General features: G+C 35.9%; 1 protein-coding gene across 1 annotated transcript in view; it reads left to right on the forward strand.

The window, feature by feature from the left end:
- Nucleotides 1-11306: 11306 nt before the first annotated feature.
- Nucleotides 11307-21410, forward strand: part of st6galnac5a (ST6 (alpha-N-acetyl-neuraminyl-2,3-beta-galactosyl-1,3)-N-acetylgalactosaminide alpha-2,6-sialyltransferase 5a) — a 47479-nt gene continuing 37375 nt past the window's right edge. Inside the window, exons 1-2 of the mRNA XM_067363420.1 lie at nt 11307-11439; nt 12077-12268. Of these exons, the coding sequence (XP_067219521.1) occupies nt 11425-11439; nt 12077-12268 (207 nt within the window). The 5' untranslated portion in view covers nt 11307-11424. The remainder of the gene's footprint in view (nt 11440-12076; nt 12269-21410) is intronic.

Raw genomic sequence — 21410 nt, forward strand, 5'->3', positions numbered from 1 at the left:
GTATGAAACATAAATAATAGCCTGTGCCTCATGTTTCCCATTTAGATTTTATTGCATTGGTGCCCTCCTAACCCCCTCCAGCTCTGACCCAGGTGCCATTTATTACTTTCCTGTTTTATGTTCTTCTTTATCTTTAATTTGTTTCTCTTTATTATTTCATATAGCTCAGAACCATATGTCTGCTGACGACTGTCTCAAACACCTGTCTGTTGATTACTTGTAAGGAAGCATGTGTGATCTTATTAGGAATATTGATCTACATTTGACTTTGTTTTACACTGAATATCTCACCAGGTGTGAAAAGCAAATAGAAATGCTAAATATCTGTCTCCTATGAAATTTAAAGACCTCAGTAGAACTGAATGATAGACCTCTTCTAATCTTATATGACTTCAAATAATGTTTTTGGAAAGTATTTAATTTTCACCAAGTTTATTATTATTATTATTATTATTTTATTTTTTTATTTTTATGGAAAATGTGTTATTAATAAAAACATGCAATAATATAACCCATGAGGTAAATAATACTAAGGTACAACCATGTTGTTGAAATGTCTTGCCTTAAAGTTCACCTAGAAATCTTCTAGGTAAGTCTTTGAAAAATATGGAAGTATTAAAAAAAGAGAAAACATCCAAAAGTTTTAAATTTTTATGATATTCTACATTATTATATTGTTTTCATTTCTATCACTTATTTACACATAGTATCTAACACAAACATTTATTTTGCATATGGCAAACCATGAAAGAATTGATTAACTTTTCATTTGTTGTCTATATAATTGTATTGAAATAAATTATTTTATTGTTGAAAATTTCAAAATATTTTTTTTTACCATTTACGACAGACTTGTCTCCCACCATATTTCACATCGACATTCTCATTCCAACATATCGCCCAGAACTAGTAAATTCGATATTTCCAAATTAAACAACGAAGTATCCAAGGGTTTTCAATAGCAACCTGTTTTACTTTAAGAAAGCAACCATGCATTGGTGTTTTATTTTCTTTGCTATTTTATTATTGTTTTTATATTTAATTTCATAATCATTTATAATCATTAGTCATTTATGTAGTTGGTATTTGATTTATCATTTATTCATATTATTGTTGTTATTATTATTATTATTACTTGATTTACATCTTTTATTCATTTTTATCATTTAATTATTTTTTTTATTTATGTAATTTTGTTTTTTTATTTTATATTACTTATTTATTTTCTATTGTTGTTTAAATCTTATGATTATGTGGTCTAAAGGGATGTTTGTCTTCACAGGTAGGAGATAAGAGAACGTTTCCATTTCAATGTTTTTATCGTCACAGGACAATGTTGTGAAGCAGCAATTTTCTATTCTTTTCCACTTGGTATAATAACATTTATTGGAATTGTACTGGTCAGACGAAGTCAGAGCATTGAGCAGTGTAGCATGTAGATGAAGTCTGAACTTTGAAACATTTATCATTAAACTCTGCTCTTTTATTATCATCACTTACTCTCTTGCTTCTGCTCTTCTCTGGCTTTATAGTCAACTCTTAGGCTGTTACAGTTCTTCTTTAACTGCTTACATTTTCAAAACTTTGCCTCTTTTTTAAAAACTTTACACACAAATCCAAGAATTGCACACACAAAATGAAGCACTGCATTCAAAATATCACAAACACATCTCAAAAGCAAACATTTGTCTTACATTGCAAACACCTTTGCCATAATATTCTATTTTTGGATATATCATATACACACAATTATTCAAAACCTAAAGCTCTTCTTTCATGAGCTCCTATGTACATTTTTGTACAAGATTGAAAGTAATTGTCAGAGAGATGTTGAAAAATTCACTGTAAACATGAATGCAAGATTGAAACCAAACTATTTTTTTACTGTAAGCATTTGTGGTTGTGAATACAGTATTATACAGTACAAAAGAAAAGAAATACATCACCCATGTGTAGTTGGACAAAAACAATGGTTGTGTTTGAAAAAGGAAATCAAGATACTTCCTGTTACATAGAGAATTGTGTGTTTTGTTTTGCAAAAAATGTTTTATGAAATTGAAAATTGTGTCGAAGGCCGAGAATTAGTGTATGGTTTTGCAGATTAGCCATGTGGTTCTGGTGTTTGAGTGTCAGATTTCAGAAATTGTGTGACAAGTAAGGATTTTGTGTGTAAGCTGTTGGAAAAAAAAAAAAAAAAAAAAAATCCTGTAATAGAGTTCTTGAGGTAACAGACAAGACTTTCTGTTGACAGGTTTGCTGGGTTGCACACACCAGACAAACGGATATCTTTTGACAAGATCCGCCATCCGGAGCTGAATTGGATATTTCTGACATGGAGATTTCATCAGATCTAACACAACCATATATAAAAGATCATTAAATTTCAAACATTGTTCCAAGAGTGCTGACAGCACAACAGCACTGAACGTTTCACTTTCACGACTTCACACCCCATTGTTTGCACGTTTCAGGCCAACACGATCACATGAGAATGCGTATCAATAGTACGAGTTTGTAATCTCGTAGAATATATACGGCAAAATGAGTTTTGGCGTGCTTATGGTACGCAGTTTTTCACGTGCATATGATACGCACTTTATGGCGTGTATATGATACGCTCTTGGTTAGGATGGGGGTGGGGGAGTGGGGGGTTCGTACGTATAATACGCCATAAAGTGCGTATCATATGCACGCCAAAACTCATTTTGGCGTATATATTCTACGAGATTACAAACTCGTACTATTGATACGCATTTTCGTGTGATCGGGCTCTTCAGGCATACTATCAATCTCCTTCATTGACATTCATTCAGTTTGAGCAAGTTATTCATTGGATCATTCACTCAACTGATCTATAGAAAACACTGATTTGATTGATTTGATTTTTTTTTTTTTTTTCAGACTATGGATAACACTCTTCAAAATATCTTCTTTCAGAAGAAAGGAAGGTTTGAAACAAATTGAGAGTGAGTAAATGACAACATTTTTTGAAATATCCCTACATATTGTGTCTAAACTGTACAGTAAGGCATTCAAAACTTCTAGTTTACTGAACTTGTATAACACTAGTATAAGTATTAATCTGTTTAATGGAGGTGAGAAATGCTGCTTTTCAAATTTCGCTTTTAGATGAGCCATAACTATGAGGCTTTCGGATAAAAATAACAATGTCTGCACTAAGCATAAAACTCATAAAGAGCATTACTTTGTTTTTGTGGTGTCTGCCATATACTGTACCTTCTGGACAAACATCCCACTGCATTGCATGTGTGTCGCCTTACTATGTTTTCACAAAGGGACTTGAAAAATGAAAGAATTATGAAATATATGCATGATCTTGATGACACATAACAAATCAGTCGCTGCTCCTTTCCCTGGTGCTCTCTCTCTCTCCTAATGTGGCTGTCATAGCAACATCCACACAAGTGCCTTTTGGCAGCAAATGTAATGAGGTGAGCACACACAGTGTGCATGGTGTGTGGTTTGGCAGACTCATTCGGCATAGTGGTCTTCACAAAAATTAATATCAGCAAGGATCTAAAGCGAACTGTCTTGCATACACCTCTTCATTCCAGCATCAGACAGTGTCTTACCATCCTTTTAAATAAGCTTTGAAAACACAGTACATTTTACATTAGTTTTACATTCTCTTTTAGCAGAGGCTTTTTTTATCTAAATTGTTATAGAGAGAACTGATTGAAGTTGCAGTTCAGTTGGAGCAGATAACTGCTTAAGGGAAAAAGATGTTATATCAGTAAGACGGAATATAGGTAGTTTCTCAAAGCCAGACTTTTGGCTAGCGGCATAAAGTCTGATCCACTTATACTGGTCAAGAACTTTCCAATAAGACAGGAACAGACCAGGGCTGGAAATAGTGGGGGGCACAAGGGAACTGACTGAGTCTGTGGAGTAAATGTCAAGCAAGTTTTGAATGGAAACAGTTCATCGTATAATAAATTGAATAACTGGATACATAAGGTGCGTTCACGCGGCCTTGTAATTCCTGTAGTTACGAGATTCTAGCTTGTAAAAAGCGTTCACGTCCTCATAGAGATCGTAGTTACAGTTTGTAAGCTGGGAGTTTTCTGAAAGCTCCCAGATGTACCACGTGGCCACTATACCACCTGACCGCTGTAGATTAATTTAGGCATTGATAGTGGTGCCATGGAAATGCATAATTCCCAGTCCAAGGACCAAAAGGACGTGAACAGCTCCGAATATAACGTCACATGTTGTCATTTCAAGATACCGGTAAATACAAGGTGACGTGAATGCAGCATAATCATGTTTGGTATGACATATTTATTTTGTAGAGAACTATGTTTGGAGTGTGCCTTAAAATAAAAACAGAAATCATGGAAATTGTGTGACAGGGTGTTAGTTTAATGGCCTCTGTGTTTATTAAAAGTATTATTAATTGTCTTTCTGGAGGAGATACTGGCTAAAAATTTTTCTCAAATCAAGACCAATAATAAGATAAATAAATAAGATTTCAGTTTGTTAGCTTTGTCAAGCCAACAACAACAACATGATATATATAATATATATTAAAATATATAATAAATTAAACAATAAATTAGTTAAAATATATAAAATAACATAAATAATAACAGCATATAATATACATGTAATATACAGTACCCTCCACAATAGCCCCTGTAGTCTGGAGATCATCTCAAGCTTTCTTTTGGGAGCAGAATACCAACCACATTAACGATCTCCGGTGCCCACAAGGAAACTGCCTACTTAAGTAAACCCCATACAGGGGAGGCAGCTATGACATAGTGTGTGCCAGTGTGTTCCCTTGATTAATGATTCACCTGTTGTTCAATTAACTCACACAGTCTGTGTATATATACTACCTGTATTGTTCAGTTCTTTGTCTGGTTTAGTCTTGGTTAAATGAATGTGTTTCCTATTTTCCCTGTGGATTTTTGGATTAAAGACTGTTTCCTTGAATTATTCTTGTCATACTCTTCATATATACAGACACCCATGACAGAAGACTGGGTTATTAACACAAGTTATTTTTGCATTTTTTTTCTTTCTCCTCTTGTGTGTTTGTGTGTGTGTGTGTGTGTGTGTGTGTGTGTGTGTGTGAGTTTGTTAATATTACATTGTGGGGACCAAATGTCCCCACGATGTAATATAAACCTGAGTTCACCTACATCGTGTCCCCACCGGTCCCCACCGGTCCCCACAATGTAAATTAATTAATAAAAATACTAAATTATGTTTTTGTGAGAAAATAAAGGTGTGCACAGTTTCCTGTGATGGTTAGGTTTAGGGGTAGGGTAGGGGGATAGAAAGTACGGTTTGTACGGTATAAAATGCATTGTGGCCTATGGAAAGTCCCCACAATTCCCAAAAACAAACATATGTGTGTGTGATATGGACCTGCCTGCTGTGAACTTCTACTGGAGGACCATCCACTGGAGGGCCATACCCAAACAAACTCGCTAACCACGACCAGCCTGCCCAGGCCAGGAGGACACTGCCAGCCCCACTCTGTGCCCAGAGACCAGCCAGGTGTTTTCTTCAGCTACAACAGCCGTTCCTGTGGGGCTGCTCATGGAGTTCGAGAGCATGGAGTGGAGCCCTGCCTACACTGCCACAGTTGAGGTAATGCTGGACCTGGTCTATGTGGACATTTATTGTATCAATGAGTTTAAAGAGGATGTTTCCCTTTTCTCCCCATCCCCACTGGTTTCTTATGTCCCCGCTGGTTACGCCCAGCCCAGGGTTTCCTGTTCCTCCAGAATTCCCAGCCAGCCTCCCTCTCCCACCTCTTCTACAAAAACCAGCCAGTGTGTCGGGGGGCGCTGGACCCTTCTAGCTGCCCTACTCATCCATCCACAAATGGATGCGCAGTCTAGCTTCCAGTCACCAGCTCCGTCATAGCAAGAGACCAGCCACAATCTGGATGGAGATTACACATGAGCCTTATATATATATATATATATAATTTTTAATTGCACAGCATATGAAAATTAAAGTGCTGCAACTCTAGAGGGCGCGGGCTGATAGGTCCTTTACATGCAGTCTGCAAGCAATCACACCGTGGCACAAGCTGATTAGCCTCTGCTGATCCTGCAACCAATAATGAGATATTCAGCACTTAAATAGTCTGGTTTAGTGTTTTATGTAAACTAATCCTGCAGCATCTCCCCCAGCTCCACCTGCCTAGATCTGCTACAGGATTGCAAAATGTGATATTGATTTCATACAACAGTTCAAAGGTGACCTATATTTTAGACTGAGAATATTGCCTGTTTTTGCGTTTTTTTTTTTTTTTTTTTTTTTTTTTTTGCCAATGAAAATGGTTCCAAACAAATCCAATGTATATTGTGTCTCCAAACAACACTAATGTTTCATTACTGAAATTGTGTTTTTGAATTGGTCTTATGAATGGCTAGTATTTGAATAGTAGTATTTGAAATGGGCCTCTGAGCTGCAAAGGGCACCTCTGTATAAGTAGATGTATGGAAGCTTGTTTTGCCACAGAATAAAAAAAATTGAAAAAGGTAATTGTGACCTTTTATCTACAATTTATCTACATTACCATTACCGATCGGTGTATGACATCAAAGTACCATGAGAAGGATTAGAGAGCAGATGGCCCTGTATGCTTTTAAATTGCTCTTGCGGTACTTTGATGTCATAGGCTACACCGATTGGTCTGTGCAGTGCCGAATGAAATGCGCGGTGTTTTGCTCGGAGACAAAGAGTTCTGCTTTGTCTTTATACATTTGTGCTCAGAATTATTGGCACCCTTCGTAAATATGATCAAAGATGACTATAAAAATAAATCTGCATTGTTTATCCTTTTGAACTTTAATTCATAAAATTAGCAAAAATCTAACCTTATATAGAAGGAAAATAATTAAAAGTGGGGGGAAATCACATATGAAATACATTTCTTTTTCTCCAAAACATGTTGGCCACAGTGATTGGCACTCCAAGAATTTTTTTATAAGAAAAATATCTCTGAAGTAAATTCCGATGACTTCCATGACTCCAGCCATGACTTCCTGTTCCACAGGAGTATAAACATGAGGAAACACAAAGGCCAGTTTCCCATAATCATTCATCACAACGGGTAAAACTAAAGAATAAAGTACTGATGTGCAGCAAAAGATTGTTGAGCTTCACAAAATAGAAAGTGGCTGTAAGAAAATCCAATTTCCACTACCAGGGCAATAATAAGGAAGTTCCAATCAAATAAAAATGTTACAAATCTTCCTTGAAGAGGACATGTCTATATCATCCTAATGCATGGTGAGGAGGAGAGTTTGAGTGGCCAAAGACTCTCCAAGGATCACAGATTGCAGAGATTAGTTGTGTCTTGAGGCTCAGAAAACCTAAAACGAATTATCAAACAGCACCTACATCCCCACAAGTTGTTCAGAGGGTTTCAAGAAAAATCCTCTGCTCTCATCCAGAAACAATCTCCAGCATATTCACTTGTCAGACAAGACTGGAACTTCAAACAGGGATAGCTGACAGATAGCTTTTGGGCAGCAAACCCACCAGATGGGTTTGGTGCACACAGAGATAAAAAGTACCCCATGCCCACGGTTAAATATTATGCTGGATCGTTAAAGGGGTGGTTCACGTTTTTTTTTTTTTTTTTTTTTATAGCAGTTTAACATGTCTTAATGATTTGTTTAAAAATTTTTTAAACAATTTTACCTTTATTCTACACCACTAAGCCCCTCCTTCAGAAATACACAATGGACTGAGATTCGTTAGTTGGCCCTGTGTATTGTGATTCACTCTCTGGAATACGTTGTCATGATTCATGTTGTCCGGAAATGCCACGCCCTTTATTTAAGGGCAAACATTGCATGTGCTTCGGTCAAAGTCCAGCCTTTGCTTCGGTGAAAATGTATATAATGGCTTCAATATTGCCGTATCAATTTGAGCCCAAATCAGACCCAGATAGCAGTAATGATGAAGAGGGTCAAGCAGAACCTCTGCAAGCACAGCTTTTAATGGATGTTTATGAATGTTAAGTATTTTTGTTTGTATTTGTGTCAAAGTGTTTAGATATACTGTCACTTGTAAATGTTACTGCTGGCCCATAGTGTTCTGATTAAAGCTTTACTGTAGCTGAATACCTGACTGAGTAGTTGCATTTTTGTAAAGGTATTGTTTAATTTATAGCATGAACGAGTATGTGGGTAAACACAACATAAAAGTGAAAACAATGCTGTACAGTGACAACAGAAATGCCAACAAACACCAACAGAATTTCGCTGGTGTGATTACATAGAATTTTGTTGGTGTTTATTGGTGTTTGTTGGAGAAGTATGAAATAGAATTTAGCTAAGTGGCTAGTGAAGCCAAACTGCACTGGTCTTTGTTTACGTCCCAGAAACTATATAACTTTATAAAAAAAATAAAACATACTTACAGGTTGGGGCCCATAAACAGCAGCTCCTGCTTTTAAAGTGGGAATGTCTAGGTTACTACTGTAACCCCCATTCCCAGAAGGAGGGAACGGAGATGTTACGTCGATACTGACGTAATGGTGTCTCACCTGGGAGCCCTATCACCTCCAAGGATACAAAACAAGCCAATGGGAATTGGCCGGTGAGATTTACATACGGGACCGGCATACTCATAATAGGGCCGGCATACTCACCTTCATTCATATTTTTGCTGAGGAGCCGAGATAGATATCTGGCCGTTCAGCGGTGACTCAGAGCTATGGCAGGGGAACATAACGTCTCCGTTAAACATTGTTCCGGAAGTCCAGCGTCCCTAGGAACAAGACTTTTATGTACGTAACATGGCCTCGCCCACTTTTTTACGTGTTCCCGGGGGCAGTGTTTATGTTAATTGCAGGGTTTATGATATCACCAAGCCGGGAAGAAGCTGCTTCTAGTTTTTGTAGGCATTAAACTGCCATAACTTTAAAAGACAATATCTCCGTTTACATTTAACTTTCAGTGTTTTAACTTTGCAGATACTGTTTATGCTCAAGCAGCAACATTACATACTAGCTAAAGTTAAAAAAGTGTAATTGCAATGAACCACCCTTTTAATGTTATGGGCCTATTTTTCCACTGGAGGTCCTGGATATCTTGTTCAGATACATGGTATCATGAATTCTATCAAATACCAACAGATAAAAAAAACAAAACCTGACCACTTCTGCTAGAAATCAAATAATTGACCGTGGTTGGATTGTCCATCAGGACAATGATCCAAAACAAACATCAAAACCAACACAAAAATGTGTCACTGAGCACAAAATGAAGCTTCTGCCATGGCCATCCTAGTCCCCTGACCTGAACCCTAAAGAAAATGAGTGGGGTGAACTGAAGAGAATAAGCACCAACATGGAGCTGGGAATCTGAAGGATCTGTAGAGATTCTGTATGAAGGAATGTTCTCTTATTAAACTGTTGTATAAAATCAGTATCAAATTTGCACTTGTGCAGCGTTCGTGTGATTTTGCACTTGTTGCTCGTGTGATATTGCTTAGCTATGTCATATTATGTAAACCCAAACGAGGCAATTTTTGCCCCATATCTTGAATCTGTTGCCCTGCATCAAATTCGTCAACAACAGTATGAAATGTCACATGAACTACGTAGTTCTAGGACGGGGCAAGTGCATTAAATACGTTAATAATTTTATTGCGTTATTTTTTTTCACCATAATTAATTAAAGTAACGCATTAAATGAACAGTCATAATAATAAAACATCATATGTATTTGTTACTACTGTAAAACTATATTAAATCATTCAATCTTTCAGAATCTTTACTGTTTTTAAAATAACTTTTTTTTTGCATTTTTAAAATGAACATATTTTAATGACAATATATTTATTGAAAAAATAATTATTATAAAAAAATGTATTTATCAAAATAAACCAAAAATAGTAGTTACAAACTTTGCTGAAGTGATTGTTTTTGAACAAGTATTAAATTAATGTTAACTTAACATTATTAAAAACATAATTTTACCTAAAATATTTGTGCCATTTGCCCCATGCTGGTGACCACCTTGCCACCTCATACATTTATAAGATTTTTAAACAAACAAACCACTTTTATGATTTATTTTCACACAAAATATGTTGCTGCATCAATGTTCAATAAAAACAAAGATTTTTTATTTAATTTTTTTTCTGCAACACTTTGGGAGTAGTGAAAAGCACAAAATTTTTCTTAGGATGTGCCTTTTAGCCCCACTGTAGGCCTAAACTCACAACTGCAAGAAAAAAATCTAGGTAAAAGGTCCCAATTGTGCCTACCTTTATTATTTTTTTTTAATTGTGTGGCAGAAGGATGTATGTATGTGAGGAAACGTTTAAAAAAATAAAATACATAAAACGGACACAGCGCATGTGAACAGTTCCGTCTCTTTTTATTTGATATGATATCAGATGAGGCGTTTTACACCAGTTACTGTTTACTGTCACTGTAAGAAGGATGGCATTTAATGATTTTACTTTGAAAAAGTAAGATATTAATACATATATTTTTGGCTTTAACATGTGTATATGGGGTTGCTGGCACCCCTGTCTCTTGTACCATACTGCTTATATATTTATAAAGTGATAGATGTCCTTCAGCATTGCTGTTTCACACTCCAGTACATTTAACTTTTGTTCAGTTGTATTATTACAATTTATAACAGGGGTCTCCAAACTCGGTCCTGGAGAGGGCCACTGTCCTACAGAGTTTATCTCCAACTTGCCTCAGCACAAGTTTCTAGTATGCCTAATTAGACCTTGATTAGCTGGTTCAGGTGTGTTTAACTGGGGTTGGAGCTAAAGTCTGCAGGACAGTGGCCCTTCATGACTGAGTTTGGAGACCCCTGATTTATAATATCTGCATATATAGCAGCCCAGTACCTTGTTTTTTTGACTTTGTTTCCCATCTGACTGATGCAACCTGACTCTCAAATTGTGTTGCAGCCAGCCAAACAGATTCTGACTGCTATTTCATTAACATTTTTTTTTTTCTGTGCAATATGCATTTGGCAGTGAGTGTGACAAATACTGTGGATTGAGTAAATTGTATTCAACCTGGAATGTTACCTGTAGTTGTAGGCACATGTTGAAAGAAAGCACTAGGTACAATTTAAATATCAGCTACATACAACAGATGTTTGTTGTATTTCCATGTCGCCTCAATGAATCCAAATGTGCAATTTGTCCTGAACGCTGAATTAGAGTTCACACTCAAACCCAGTGTTCTTTAGGACCGCGCGGTGTCACATCGGTCTGTGCTCGCCGCTCTCAAGAATGGGTTCAGTCCGCGCGCACAGCACACACACTGCCATCTCCAAGCGCGAGCGGAGCGCGTCAATTTAATGACGGCATAATCTGATGAAGTAGCAACAATTCGGGGAAAAAGTGGATCTTCATGCGCACATTCCCAGGAATATTCCAGCTGGCTTCAGGATGAAGACACCAATGGTAATTTTTATTGAAAACAGTTTGTCTCGCATCTCTCCTGTGCAGCATTGTTGCTGAAGTACTGCGGCTCTCTGTTGTATTCACATGCTGAATGAAAGAAGATTAAAGACAATAATAATAAAAATGTTGTTAATCCCCATTTCTGAATAATGAGGAGTTTGTCGGAAATTAAATTTCTGAAGACAGGAAATTTTGCTTTGTGGAAAGAACGTGGCTTTTCTACATTTATTTAAAAATATATTTTAAAATGATTTTCATGAGATTATTATGTATTTTTATGTATTGCAAAATGATGCTAATAGTTTTCTTATTTTAGTGTGGCACTATTAAATAAATAACATTCGTTGAAATAAGGGAGCTTTTTTTTTGCTATGACATGATCAACATACACTAAATACAAAATTTTACTTTGTTTAATGTTGCTGTTGCAAAACCATCACTGCATGATCTGATGCATAGTTTTAGGCATCAACATTTAGTAAGAACCTGCAAGTTCTTATAATCTCAATCTAATTAATAATTGAGCATGGAATGTGATTTGTATCCTATAATTGATTGCGCCGAGCGCATGAGTTGGTGATGATTTATGACCTTGCGCTCTGTGGTTGATTTGAACTTTTGCCCTCGTGTTTTCCAGCGTCATGGAGTAGCCGTGTTTCTCGCGATCACCATGTGCACCAGTCTGTTGTTCGTGTACAGCGTCAGCTACAATAATAATACTACAGCATCCAGCGCGTCAAAGGGCGCGTCAGGTGAGAAAGTGGAGCCCACCAGAGCGCCGCGCGTGCCTCCAGCACTGCAGGGATACAGCAGCATCATTGAGCACAAGGTAAACGGTTGTACTTCATCTATTCAGCTGAAGCTGGCTGTAACCAATGGATAAACAAATATCTATCGTAACAATATGAGAGGTTGTTACAAGAATAATGCTCATTTGTATGTCCATTTGTGTTTTAAAAGAAGATAGCAAGTTTATAACTGACATTTTTATATAAATTGTATCAGGTTAAATATCAATTTTCCTACAATAATATACTCTATTCACAACTTTACTATGAATCAATGCAGGCTAGGTGGTTGTACACCAAACTGTGGGATATCTGTGGGATAACAACAGTCCATTATGTTTGAAGCCATTATGGTGATTAGTGTACCTGCTGGCTGGCTTTCATTTTCTCCCAGCCCATAATAGTGTAACAATTGGTTCCACTGTTACATAGAGAAAATGGTTTGAGCATTATGATTGACCTTTAAGCCTGATCATAACTTGCAATCTGCACTTTATGTACTGTAGCCATTTTGTGCTCAACAGTTCAAATATAATGGGAGAGAGGGTTTGCAATACTATTGTGTTAATCTGATTGGTTGTTATATCTAGGGAACTTTTAATGTATACTTTTAAAGGATTAACCAAAGCTGGACTCCATTAACTGGAAACGGATCTGTAAATACATTTTTCACTGTTTTATGCAAATAATCTATAATTATATCTCGTGTCTGTTGCCTTGGACTCAAAAAAAGATAATTAAGCTAACACTCATAGAAAAGGCTAGAACGGTGACATGATTAGATAAAAAATAGTATATAATATTATTCTAATCATATTCAAGATATTGCTGATATGCAGACAGATAATCACTGTCATTCCATGTTTACTGTGAAATCAGTTTCCTTGAAATTGTAATAAATTGTAGAACTAATTCTGTAAAAAATTACTGGTAAATTACAACAAATAGTAACCAGAAATATACTGTAAATTCATGATTGTGGTATTGGGACATGTTATCACCAAATGTTTCCCTCTGCAATAAAGGTGAAAATGTTCAATAGCTTTTAAAGAAATTGACTTTCAAATTAAACCTGCTCTAACAATGAAATAAAAGATTATGCTTTGTTTCTGGTCTGATTGGTGTTTTTAAATTATTATGGCTCAATGCCATTTTTTAAGTTTGAGATTTGTTTAGAGGTGAGCTTTTCATGAATTTTAAATAGTGGAAACCAGGGTCCCACTTTATATTAAGTGGCCTTAACTACTATGTACTTACATCAAAAATGAGTACAATGTACTTATTGGGTTCATATTGAATTGCAAATCATTTTTGCCGCTTTTGAGATGGGATACGGGTAAGGTTAGGGACAGGTTTGGTTGTATGGGTAGGTTTAAGGGTGGGTTAAGGTGTAAGGGATGGGTCAACAGTGTAATTATAAATGTAATTACAGAAATTAATTACATATGTAATTACATGCATGTGTTTTTAAAATATAAGTACAATGTAAAAACATGTATGTACACAAGAAGTGCATTGTATCAAATGATTAATTTAATTGTAAGTACATAAGGCCACTTAATATAAAGTGTGACCGAAACCAGTTTCATCTAGGCCGTGCAATACACTAGAAAAGTACCTTGATACATTTTTGAACAATGATCTTGGAAGGGCTTGTGGTTAAAAATTAAACCGTGGCATTTAAAATGTCTACAGACAGACATATTTCTCCTAGCTTTTTCCAAGCTTTGAGCCAGTTCAGTTAGTGCTGCCTGAGCCATTCTGACTGATTTAAAGCTCATTCAGTTGCTGACACTTCTAATCAATAAACAAGATAGATTGAAAAATCATAACATCAGTGCTGGTGTTCTCTAAGCTCATCTTAACTGGAGCAGTTTCAGGCATTCCATTTCACTTCCATCACTGAATTCATTTCTCTTGTTCAAATCATCTGAGTTGCATGAGCTTTAGCAGATTCTACAGAGAAGGGCTGAAGGGAAGAATTAGATCGCAGGCACTCGCACAGTTCTTTGCGAAACCTTCCACCGTCGCCCCATTAATCACTATTTACCCCAGCTCAGGCAGACGGGTGGTTCGATACTCACCTGCCTTTAGCAATATTAGCTTCAACTCAAGCGAAATCCCTCATTGCCCTCGTCTATCTGTTATTGATAAACCCAAAGCAATTTTTTCTGCAATGAGATTTGACACCTCTGTCTGATGCCTCTCCCAATGTCTGCCATTGTTGTTCACATGAGGGCTGATAGAAAATGTACTGTTATGGTAGTCGCGGTGCACTTTAAGTCACAGAAGAGCTGTTGACAAAGCCAAATGACTCTGTGATCGATTGCAGAGTTACTTTGACGGCTGTCTGTGAGATGGTCTTCCGGTGCTCAGTTTTACTTTTGCGAAGTATCTGATGGCTTGAGTTGACATTTGTTGAATGATTTCATTTAATAATGACAATAGTGATAATTTATTAATCAAAATTCTTTCTTTAAAACTCATGTTGTATAAACAATGTAGGCCAGAACCTAAATATGGACTGAGCATTTTTACACAAGTTGCAAATACCCGAAACTTTGACCTTGATAATGACCATTAAACATTGTTATTTCATTGTTGCTGTCTTTATGGTGGAAGAATTCCTGCTATTGAGCAGGACACAAGTGCAGACAGCAGATGTTTTGTAATATTCAATGATCTTACATGGTGTTAACACCTTTGTGAAATACAGTATATTGTGTACATGTATTAATAATTAATTTTAAATATTTTATCAATATGTATCCTCACAGGTAGTTATTCACAAAGTTGTCACAAGCAAAATGTAGAGAACTTAAAATGTAAGTTTCAAACACAACCTCTAAAATTTTTTTGTAACATTTTACAATAAGGTCTCATTTGTTAACATTAGTTAATGTAATAACATGAACTAACAATGAGCAATATATTCTTTGTACAGCAGTACTTTGTCCCTTTGTTAATGTTAGTTAAAAATGTACATGTTCGTGTTAGTTTACTAACTAATGTTAACAGATACAACTTTTGATCTTAAAAGGTTAGTTCACCCAAAAATGAAAATTCTGTCATTAATTGCTCACCCTCATGTCGTTCCATACCCGTAAGACCTTCGTTCTGCTTCGGAACACAAATTAAGATATTTTTGATAAAATCCGATGGCTCAGTGAGGCCTCCATTGACAGCAAGATAATTAATACTTTCAGATGCCCAGAAAGCTACTAAAGACATATTTACACAATTCATGTGACTGCAGTGGTTCAACCTTAATGTTATGAAGCGATGAGAATACTTTTTGTGCACCAAAAACACAAAATAACGACTTTATTTAACAATATCTAGTGATGGGCAATTCAAAACACTGCTTCATTAAGCTTCGAAGCTGTATGAATCTTTTGTTTCGAATCAGTGGTTCAGAGCGTGTATCAAACTGCCATAGTCACACCCCCATTGATGAAACATTGAAATTTCGAAACACTTATGTTGTAACAAAGAAAACTGAAATCAAGTGACTTTGGCAATTTGATACATGCTCTGAATCACTGATTCGAAACAAAAGATTCGTAAAGCTTCAAAGCTTCATGAACCAATGTTTTGAAATCGGCCATCACTAGATATTGTTGAATAAAGTCATTATTTAGTTTTTTTTGGTGCACAAAAAGTATTCTCGTCACTTCATAACGAGGTTGAACCACTGTAGTCACATGAATATGTCTATAGTAGCTTTCTGGGCATCTGAAAATGTTAATTATCTTGCTGTCAATGGAGGCTCACTGAGCCATTGGATTTTATCAAAAATATCTTAATTTGTGTTCTGAAGATGAATGAAGGTCTTACAGGTGTAGAACGACACGAGAATGAGTAATGAACTAATCCTTTAATAATGTATTAGTAAAGGTTGACATTAACATATAAATAAATGCTGTAGAAGTATTGTTCACTGTTAGTTAATGTTGTAGTTAACTAATGTTAACAAATGAAACCTTATTGTGAAGTGTTACCAATGTTTTTGTAATTTCTTTTCTCAGGAGAAAAAAACAAAAAAAAAAAAACATTATCACCCTATTGGTTTGATAAAAATGTGATGATATTGGATTTGGCTATTGAATTCTGTCTTCTACACTATTACACAAACAATAGATAGATAGGTAGATGGATAGATAAATAGACAGACAAAATGTAAAATTCACAAAATGTATTTATACTCCTATGTCCTGCACTATATATGTACTTATATTTGTTTTTGTATATGCAGAATTATGTGTGGTTTAATGAATGTTTTTGCAACTTTTGTTTAAGACTACTCAAGCTTAGTGGATCAGAATTCAGCTCATGTCTTTTCAAGCACTGTCTAAGTACCTCAACCTCAATGGATGTCTGGGAGGTCTGTTTCTTTTAGCATCTGAATTTGAGATTCTGCATTTGATCAGTGGCTGTCAGTGTGAAAGCAATGTATGATTTCAGCATTTGTGATATGTTCAGGACAGTAAGGTCAGAAATGAGAGCAAAGTGCATGAATCTGCTTAAAAACATTTGGTATAACTGATGGCAGAGTGCACATGCATTTATGCTGCTTTAAGACTTTAAAGATTAAACCCCTGCACATTTTTAAAGTAGATGCCAAGTGCTGCTTATTGTTTTGTTTGCCACTGGATTATGTGGGTGGATTAAAAAGTCCCCCATTACATCAGTGATGTCTGGCTGACAGTATAGAAAGAATGCATATTATACTGCCCTAAATTCAGACTTGCCAGTTCAAAGGAAACAATTCTCAAGAGCATGTTAGAGAATGTACAGCCTGCTAATGTGGTTTGAAGATACGGGAAGGGTTCAGTTTGAAAAAACCACACGGACGCAAATAGAATGATGAAATACTATTTCAAATGCTTGTAAAGCCAGCTGAATTATTTGAAATGCCAAGATACTGTACGTATTCCAGTGCTTTCTACCATTTCACAGATCTTAAAGAGATAGTTCACCCAAATAACAACAACTACTCACCCTCATTTAATTTCATTTTAAACTCAGATGACTGTCTTTCTTCTGTGAAAAGCAAAAGAAGGAATTTGGCTTAATGTTCAAACTCTTTTTTTTTTTTTTTTTTTTTTTTCATAAAAGGCAAAAATGACCCATGGCATCTCATTCAAATTTGTGTATATTCAAAACTTGTTAAATTGTGTGTGTGTGTGTGTGTGTGTGTGTGGATGTGTGTGTGCGTGTGTGTGTTTGTGTCAGAACTGATCACAATGTGTGAAATTGGATTATGCACATATTCAAATCACATCAGTGAGATTTTGGACATACTGCACAAAAAAAGATAATTTCAGTGTGTCCCTCACATAAAACTTACGACTTCAAAAGACTGCACACAAAATGAACAAACCATTTTTATGATGTTTTTGTCATTTTTGATCTTGACAGCTCATGGTTACTAAGAACTGTCATACAATGAAAAATAGAGACGTGCATTCTTCAAAATATTTCCTTTTGTGTTCCACAAGAAAAAAACAGCATACAGGTTAGGACTGACAGGAGGGTGAGTAAATAATGACAAAATGTTCATTTTTCTGTAAATTATTAGGATAGCAGAAAACAATTTTATAGTCCATAGCTCTTATAATTCCTCATTACACAGCACATTAGTTGCACACAGGCTCGGATCCGTATACACTTTGAGTGTTCAGTAATTGAGAAGACATATACAAAAGTAGCATGCATTTGGGCATCAAAGGATTTATGCTTATTAACCTCATTCTGTGATTGTGGATGATTATACCAGAAAAATTTTGAAACAGTTTAGTTTAATTTTTGCACTACTCTTTTTCATAAATCGCAATATACTGTATTGAAGATAAATGTGAATTTTTGAAATGTCACTGACACTGATGAAGGCAAATAGCTGAAACCTTTGTACTATTTTATCTCCTGTTTGAATATAATAAAAATGTTTTTTTTATTATATTCAAAAAAGTGCAGACCTTTTGCATTTTTTTACTGAATTTAAAAATGTTATATTGTTATCATGCACTATAAAAAATGCTGGGTTAAAAACAACCCAAGTTGGGTTGAAAATGGACAAACCCAGCAATTGGGTTGTTTTAACCCAGCGGTTGGGTTAAATGTTTGCCCAACCTGTTGGGTAGTTTTATTTAACTCAACTATTGTTTAAAAATTACTGTATTGATTAATTAAAATTAACCCAAAGTATGTTGGAAATGAACATTTATTAATGTTCAATGAATAATTAAACAATAAACACTTATTAAATTGCTTATAAATACATTTATATTAATAAACTATTAAAATTATATTAATAAAATATTAAAGCTTATTAATAAACATTCACCTTTTGTCTATTATTGTTGCTTCTAATTGCATCTGGATTTTAATTTCCCAACTATTTTGGGTTCATTTATGCTAGCCATATAGCAATTTTTAAATAATAGTTGGTTTAAATAAAACTACCCAGCAGGTTGGGCAAACATTTAACCCCACCGCTGGGTTAAAACAACCCAATCGCTGGGTTTGTCCATTTTCAACCCAACTTGGGTTGTTTTTAACCCAGCATTTTTTAGAGTGTGTTAATACTACAAATACAGGGGTTGGACTATGAAACTGAAACACAGGCCATTATAGCGTTGAAGGTTTCACACCTATATATCCTGGTGGTCAATCCTCACACATTTTTAATTCCATCAATTAAAATGTCCCATTTCCCCACCACTTTTTGAAACATCTCGCGGCACGGATGTATATAATACAAAAAGAAACATAGTTGATTAGCAATTCGTTCGTTTGTGTTAAATAATAGGCGATCTGGCGCTGGGATGTGTTTTTGAAATCAATTGCTTTCTTTTGCGCTCATGCACACTGCACAGTCTTCACATGGACGAGCGCTTCAATCTATCGGAGACTCTCCCGGTGAAATCACAAAATAAAATGCACATAAACGTGTCCCTGCTGTTGATATACGATCACTGATGAACATCTTTGGTTCTAATGAGAAAAAAAAAAAAAAATTATTCGAGGGCGGATTAGAACCCAGAACCTCTGGCACGCTGAACAAAAATCCTACCACTAGTCCATCAGGACAATCCAATACAGAGCACGGATCCACGCATTTATTGACTAACATAAATACTCTCTGTATTTTCTCTGTATTCTACTCTCAAAGACTGAAAATATTTTATATTATAGTAGATGTAAGATGAAACTATGCCAATACATTTTGTCTATTTATTATTGTATTAATAAAATTACAATACACCAACAACACACATTCCTGTCCCACCCACTTATTAAAACAAGGTTACGCCACTGTCCATCAGTAAGAGCAAAGTGTAAAGTTTGAATTAGCAGAGCAAAAGCACAGCTGTACATAAAATATTGCAATTCACACAACATAATGGGAGATATATCAGAGTTCAAAAGAGGACAGATTGTTGGTGTGCAACTCGCTGGCTCATCTGTGGTCAGGACAGCAAGAGTTGTATCGAGAGTTGTACCCAGGGTAATGTTGGCATACCACCACGAAGGACAAACCACATCTAACAGGAGTAACTGTCAATGCAAGAGGAAGCTGTCTGAAAGGGATAAAATAAAATAAAATAAAATAAAAACACAGCTGCCCAACTCACTGCAGAATTAAATGCACACTTCAACTCTCCTGTTTTCACCAAAACTGTTCTACGGGAGCTCTACAGAGTCACTATTCATGGTCAGGCTGCTATAGCCAATGCCAAATGTCAGATTCATTGGTGCCAACAGTGTAAATCTTGGGCTGTGGACAATGCGAAACATTCTCTGATGAGTCCACCTATACTGTGTTTCCCACATCTGGGAGAGTTACGGTGTGAAGAAACCTCAAAGAGGCTTAACACTTGGACTGTTGCATGCCCAGAGTAGAGCAAGGGGGTGGATCAGTGATGGTTTGGGCTGCAGTAGGCATTCCCAACTCTGCTTGATGGGCGCATCACAGTCAGGGACTACCGAACCATTCTGGAGGACCACGTGCACCTAATGGATCAAACATTGTATACCTGGAACGCAGTGTTGTGTGTCAGCATGATAATGCACCAATACACACAGCAATACTTGTGACAGAATGGTTTGATGAACATGAAAATTAAGTTGCACATCTTCTGTCCTGCACAGTCACCAGATCGAAATATTTTTTTGCCATTTTGGGGTATTTTGGAAGATCAATTCAGAAAACCTTTTTCTTCACCAGCATCACATGGTGTTCTGGAAGAGGAATAGCTCAAAGTCCCTCTGGCCACTGTGAGTTGTATCTGTCATTCCCAAAGATGAATTGATGCTGCATTGGCCACAAAAGGAGGCCCTATACCAGGTGTTTCAGTTTCATTGTCCAATTCTTGTACAATAATATAATCCAGCAACTGGTTGACACTCCAACACAGTAGGTGGTGGTATTGCATCTTAATTCTGGTTGCCACCCATTATAAAATGGAAAAAAGGAGATGACGCAATGTGTAGCTACTATTGCTGCACAAAATCAGGATATAAAATGCAAAAGCAGGACACTCTAAACAAACCTGAAAAAAGGTTTATGCATAAGTGTGGGAGTCTTTTGGATTCCAGGAAAAAAAAAAAAAAAAGATGTGCAAGTTCTTTTTGTGTGCTTTTGCACATTGTGGTTACAAACTCATTCTTTGCCTCCCTCGCATTTTGAGTGATTTTTTTTTTTTTTTGGGTGAAAATGCAAATTAAAGTAAAAGATAAAAACTGATGAAATTTGACTAAATAGCATTATGTATTTGTTTAAATTTTGTATCAATTTTTTTGTGATTTTTATAAAACAATATTGTAATAATATCATTATTGTGAATACTTTCACTGATATTGTGACAGGCCTAGTTCCCGCCATGGTAGTGATTTGCATAGTTTCTATAGTAAATTCTGTGCAAAAATAACGCAATTGGTGTGAGCGAATAAACAACTACTATGGTCAAAAAAATATCTTGTCTTGAGTTGTGGTCAAGTAATGTTGACACAGCACAGTCAAATGTTAGAGGTAAGGGTCTCATTTAATTTTGTCAGTCACAATTCAGAAAGGATTTTATCCCAGCCTATGCAATTAACAGTTTCCGAAAGGTGGATAGTAATAGGATTGGTCCCCCTGCTCTCTGCTGAGCTCTCTCTGCATTTCATTTGCTGGATGAC

Source organism: Chanodichthys erythropterus, chromosome 16, assembly GCF_024489055.1.
Source record: "Chanodichthys erythropterus isolate Z2021 chromosome 16, ASM2448905v1, whole genome shotgun sequence".
NCBI lineage: Eukaryota > Metazoa > Chordata > Actinopteri > Cypriniformes > Xenocyprididae > Chanodichthys > Chanodichthys erythropterus.